At 36.7% G+C, this 6000-nt stretch overlaps 1 protein-coding gene across 2 annotated transcripts in view; it reads right to left on the bottom strand.

Annotated features, from left to right (window-relative positions):
• Positions 1 to 1009: 1009 nt before the first annotated feature.
• Positions 1010 to 6000, bottom strand: part of ATP6V1C1 (ATPase H+ transporting V1 subunit C1) — a 40435-nt gene continuing 35444 nt past the window's right edge. The window contains exons 11-13 of one of the 2 annotated variants that reach the window (XM_036263923.1): positions 4367 to 4464; positions 3288 to 3414; positions 1010 to 1912 (exon numbers count right to left, since the gene is read on the bottom strand). In XM_036263923.1, coding sequence (XP_036119816.1) covers positions 1817 to 1912; positions 3288 to 3414; positions 4367 to 4464 — 321 coding nt within the window. In that variant the 3' untranslated portion in view covers positions 1010 to 1816. The remainder of the gene's footprint in view (positions 1913 to 3287; positions 3415 to 4366; positions 4465 to 6000) is intronic. The other variant, XM_036263924.1, reaches the window with a different exon arrangement.

The raw sequence follows: 6000 nt of genomic DNA, 5'->3' as shown, positions 1-6000 counted from the left end.
TACATTACCCGTAATAGAGATTATACCCCTTTTACAGACACTAAGACTCAAAGAACACTTGCAAAAGACAGAGAGACTAGCATTTTCTGGTATCAAAACCAAAACTTCTCAGCTTCCTCTTATCCAAAGGAAAGCTGAAAATAAAATCTGCATTCCAAACGTTTCTTGAATTAATATTAATAGATAACTTGGCAGTTATGTGTCACAATTATAAACATACACACCCTGTGACCTTCTAATCCCACTTCAGGATCTCTCTCACAGAAATACTAATATAAGAAAACAAAGATATCTGTGCAAGAATGTCTATTAAAGCAGTGTTTTAAGAGCAAAAACTGAAACAATTTGAATACCCATCCAGTCAGCTGTATTATGGCACAAACACATGGTGGAAAACCATGTACCTGGTTAAAAGAGTAAGGTAGCTTTAGATACGATGACATGTAAGAATGTCTTGGGTAAGCAAAGCGGTGACAGAATATGTGCAGTATGATCTTATTTTTATTTAAAACTAAACTCTGTGTGTGTGTGAGAGAGAGAGAGACACGTGCTATGGAGGTACAGAAAAAGGCCTGGAAGAATAAATTAACTTCCTTGGAAAGAAGCAATTGGGCTGGGGAGTGAAGAGGGGGGCCGTGGAGGGAGCAGCCATCACGTCTCAGGTTTTACTTCTAGAAGTCTATGTTGTTTGACATTGACAATTACTTTTGAAATAAAAAAAAATTTTGGAGACCAACTTTCTAGAGAAAATAGAATATAAGTGCCCTTAAAATAAAATGTGTACTTCTTGCTCCCACTTACAAGGCAGTGAGGGCGCAGGAAGGGCAGCACAGCCACGACCCTTGTTCAAAAGCTCTAAGGGTGCTCGACTAAGCCATTCCTTGGAGAATTTAAAGGCTGGCAACACTTCTACTTTCAGACTACGTCATAAATGTCAAAATAAGGGCTTTGATAATTATAGATCTTTAAAATGTGTAAAATACTCAGACAAAACAAATGACTAAAGCTGCATAGTTCTGCTATTCTTTATTCAAAATTGGCCTTGCCTCCTAATTATTTGAGAACTATGAGTCTAGTGTCCAAATGTAAACACTCATATATGGAAAAACAATCTTCAAATTTGTGCTCTGATCCAAATTTGACACATTTAAATCATGACATATGTCAGAAACAAATGGTCACACCTAGTATATAACAAAATCCTGAAAGTGGCATAGCAAGTTAGCTATGGTACCATTTATTAAACTCTCAAGCTGAACTGTAATCTTCTGAAGTTACATACACCACAATACACCTTTGCACAGGTCATTTTATTCTCTCCTGTGGGTGTCAACAAAGTTCATAGATTATAATTTGAAACATTCAGAAAGCACATATCTGAATATTGTCACATTTCTTTACATCATGATTCAGTAACTATTAAACAGTTATGTCTACTAAATACAGTGAACAAAATGGTATAAATGTTTACACCATTCCCTTGTAAACAAGGCTTAGCACAATAGTAACAAATGGAATTACGCATATCACAACATCAATGAGGAAAGACCTCTTTAAATAAACTATTCTGTTTATAAATAGACTCTGATTTTTTCAGTATACATTTACAGACCTGATCAATAAAAAGAAACAAGACATACATTTTCCTTTGAAAAGAAAATGTTCAGAAATGGACCATGATGGGAGAATTCACCTAGGAGGAAAAGGGGTCAGAAGCAAGCAAAGGGTAAGAGAGTTAAAAGTACTGTCATACTTCAAACTATTTCTGTTAGCATACACCAACACAAGGACAGGATTGTCTGGGAGGAGCTCATGTTTACTTGAATTCCAGCAAGTTGCAATCTATCTTGTAGTACACATAAGGGTAGTATTCCTGCTGACTCAGGTTTAAGCCTGGAATATCCATAGGTGCCTATGAAAATCAGACAAATTATTCAGTTTTGTACTTACAGAAAGCAAACAAAGAAATAAAGTATTACCATTTACCTTCTATTAAACACCTACTCTGGACCAAGTTTATGCATTTATACTAATTTAATCTGAGGTAGAAATTATCTCCATTTTGTAAATGAGGAAACAATCTCTGAAAGGTTGACTTGCCCGAGCAAACACAGAGTACTACAGTGAGTAGTAAGTCCCGCTTCAAGTGTGTTCTGACTCCAAAGCCTGCATGTGTTTACCATGACCCTACCATCCCTTTTCATGTATCCTATAAAAAATTATTTTTTAATCTCAGGCTTGAGGTATTGAGTTCATGGGACACAAGGCTTATAAAATACTGGAAAAAAACAAACCAGATACAGCCCTGGCCGGTTTGGCCCAGCAGTTAGACCATTGGCCTGCGGTCCAGAGACACCTCGGTTCGGTTCCCACTAAGGGCACGTACCTCGGTTGCAGTTTGTCCCCAGCCCTGGTTGGGTCATGCGAGTGGAAGCACTCGATGTGTCCCTTTCACGTTGATGTTTCTCTCTCCCTCTCTCTCTCTCCCTCCCACTCTATCTGAACAAAAAATGGAAAAATGTTCTTGGGTGATTAAAAAAAAAAAAAGGAAAGGCTTTAGAGATATCATATATTATATATGCACATTATAAGAATTTACTGGTAGGAAATTATGTAGCAAATATTTAGATCTGATATTTTATCGACAATTCCATGAAATGCAAGTCATTTCTTGCATTTTCTTCTATCAAAAAAACCTAATTTTTCATGGGTTCTAACTAGTACACCTGTGAGATATACCACCCTAAAAAGGAAAAAAATCAAGATATCTGAAATCAAAAATATAAAATAAAAGCCCACTATAATCTTAAACAAAGAAATGACCAAAAAAACCCACACAAACAAAATATTGTTTATGTTTTGTTTAAAGAAGATATAAACACATACCATTTTAGAAAAACAATTTGCTTTACAATGCTCATCTACTCATTCATTACTTCTACCAAATAAAGTTAAAGTAACTACTTATTTTCTTCTCTGCAATTTATAATTTCCGTAAACAACCAGTATCAATGATTGGCTCTGTATTTCTGCAACTATGAACATCTGATTTACAGCAAGACAATGATTGTCTTTTACAAATCCCAGCTGTAACTAGCATGAAACAACATAAAGTAGGTAAATTACTTGCTATGTTTATCTAACAAGCTAATTGAGAATCTCAATATAATAATTTAAAAAACGGGCATCCCAATATTCACAATCCCTTTTCTGCCTATCTTTTCCAATAATTTTTTCTGAAATTCATGCCATTTCCTATTCTGCAAGGCTATCTAATAAGTACTTACATCAATAATAGCTGCAGCACTGCTGTCTAGATGTTTATACAATTCATATAATACTTCTCTTAGTTTCTTCATTGTTTTCTTACTGGGCTGAAGTAGCATTGCCTGGAAGTTCACTGGCAAGCCATACCTTATAAGAAAGCAAAAACATAGTATGTAACACAAGCAAACACATAGACTTTATTTTTAAAGCAAATATTCTCAGTCTCTTCTTTAATCATAGTTAATGAGAAGATGGTACCTCATTTTAATGACCACCATAACAAGCTTAACTAATATACATAGAAACTCAAACCTTCTCTGGTCCTTATTGTCCACTAGGTATTTTTCTTTAAAATGAGAGTCAATTGTCTACTAGGAATTACTTTAATTACTCTTCAATTTTTAAGGGAGTCTATGAATAAAATAGTGATAACAAGTAAACTCAGTAAATACTTTCAGGATAAACAACATGAGATTATCCACATCTACTTTGAAAATTCAAAGTAACTTAAAAATAGCATAGCTGCAGGTAAGTCTTCAACAATTTCTAATGTAAGTAACATGTACAGAGGATCACAAGATGATTTAGATTTTAAGTATGTCAAAATATTAAATATTTTAGGTTAAATGAAACAATGATTTCAAATAAGTCATTAGTACACTGTGTACTACATGTAAATATCTGAAAGATCTTTGTTTTAAACAAACATTGGCTAATACTATATAATTTACTTTTGCAGTTGTCCCCAGCCGTTGGGGTCATGTGGGTGGCAACCAGTTGCTGTCTCTCTCTCACATCGATGTTTCTTCTCTTCCTCCCTCTCTCCCTCTTCCTCCCTCTCACTCTATCTGAATAAATACCTAAGAAAAGAATCAGAGAGCATACCAGCATGAATCTCTTTTTCTAACCCTGGTGTTAAGGAACAGAATTAATATGCACATAATAAGTTGTGTGATACTGATAATCTCTCCTCACGATTAACCCTTTGGTTTCTACAAGACAATTTCCCATTACTGGACTGTGTGTTATAATAAAGAGGTCTAATATAGAGGTATCTATGAGCTCTTCAGATTCAAGTTTCTCAATTAACTTTCTTTACCTTAAAACAGACTCAACAAAAACCCTCAATGCTTTCACATGAATCCACGCAATAAATGCTTCACTGAAATTCACTTTCAGCCACCGCACAAGTGGTCCCTATAAAAGGGAAAAAAATTAGCACAAATTTGGTTTAGAAAATGGCAATTAGGAATTAGATGAACCAATTGGCTTTATTAGATATTACTTGGTTAGGGTTAGTTTTCTCCCAACTAAGATGGTATGGTTTCTAAAGTACTTAGAAATAATTTTAAGTGAAATTTGTCTTTATTTTCTTTCATTGCGAGAGAAACACCTTTTCACTAGTCACATCTCCCCCTTCTATACAATCTTTTGGTCTTCATAGTAATCCTATATTAGAAGATGGCAAGAAAGTGGACACCAAATCCATTCCTATTCCTCATTTTGCCTAGAACATAATAATTCTCCAGTGGTTTAAATACAAATTGCTTCAGCCCTGGCCAGTTTGGCTCAGCGGTTAAAGTGTCAGCCTACAGACCAGAGAGTCCTGTGTTCGGTAACCACTAAGGGCGTGTACCTCCGTTGCAGTTGTCCCCAGCCGTTGGGGTCGTGTGGGTGGCAACCAGTTGATGTCTCTCTCTCACATCGATGTTTCTCTCTCTTCCTCCCTCTCTCCCTCTTCCTCCCTCTCACTCTATCTGGAGATAAATGCAAATATGTCCTCAGGTGAGAATAAAAAGAAAAAATTAAAAATTAAATAAATACAAATTGCTTCAGCAAAACATTGCGGCATTAAAAAGATTTGCCTCGCCATGGCTGGTTTGGCTCAGCAGTTGGAGTGTTAGCCTGTGGACCAGGTTTGGTTCCTGCTAGGGGCACGTACCCCCCAAAAAAAAGATTTGCCTCAAGAAAATGAAAATTCTTACTGGAAAGAAAAAGCTACTACTTAAATAACTTACCCTTCCACTATAGAGGCTTGAACCAAAACACTGCAGTTAAACTCAATTTCTGATATGGATTTAGATGGAGTAAATTAATTTTAAACATGTATTTTAAGATAACTACTCGCAAATCTAAGCTTGTTTAGAGAACATTTATTCTGATTATTTCTTTTTAAATCCTCACCTGAGGATATTTTTCCCCCATTCATCTTCAGACAGAGAGGGAGGGAGGGGAACAGGGAGGGAGAGGGAGAAAGGGAAAGAGAGAGAAAAATATCAACCAAGAGAGCTACGTAGATTGGATGCCTCCCGAATGAACCCAACCAAGGCCAGGGACCGAACCGCAACCAAGGTATGTGCCCTTGACTAGAATCAAACCCGTAACTCTTTGGTCTGTGGGCTGACACGCTAACCACTGAGCCAAACCGGCCAGGGCTATTCTGATTATTTAATTAAAGAAATAATTAAAACTGGAATTTTGCTTTCTTTTAAATCAAATAAAAGTAACATCAGTCCTTCTTCTGTTTAACATTGCTGATACTAAATATTAAGAACACATACAGCCCTGGCCGGTTTGGCTCAGCGGTTAGAGCGTCGGCCTGTGGTCCTGAGAGACCCGGGTTCGGTTCCCGCTAAGGGCATTTACCTCGGTTGCAGTTTGTCCCCGGCCCTGGTCGGTTGTGCGGGTGGCAGCCACTCGATGTGTTCCTTTCACATCGATGTTTCTCTCTCT

Source organism: Molossus molossus, unplaced genomic scaffold, assembly GCF_014108415.1.
Source record: "Molossus molossus isolate mMolMol1 unplaced genomic scaffold, mMolMol1.p scaffold_m16_p_16, whole genome shotgun sequence".
In the NCBI taxonomy this organism is placed as follows: Eukaryota; Metazoa; Chordata; class Mammalia; order Chiroptera; family Molossidae; genus Molossus; species Molossus molossus.
This window is presented reverse-complemented; position numbering and strand designations above follow the sequence as displayed.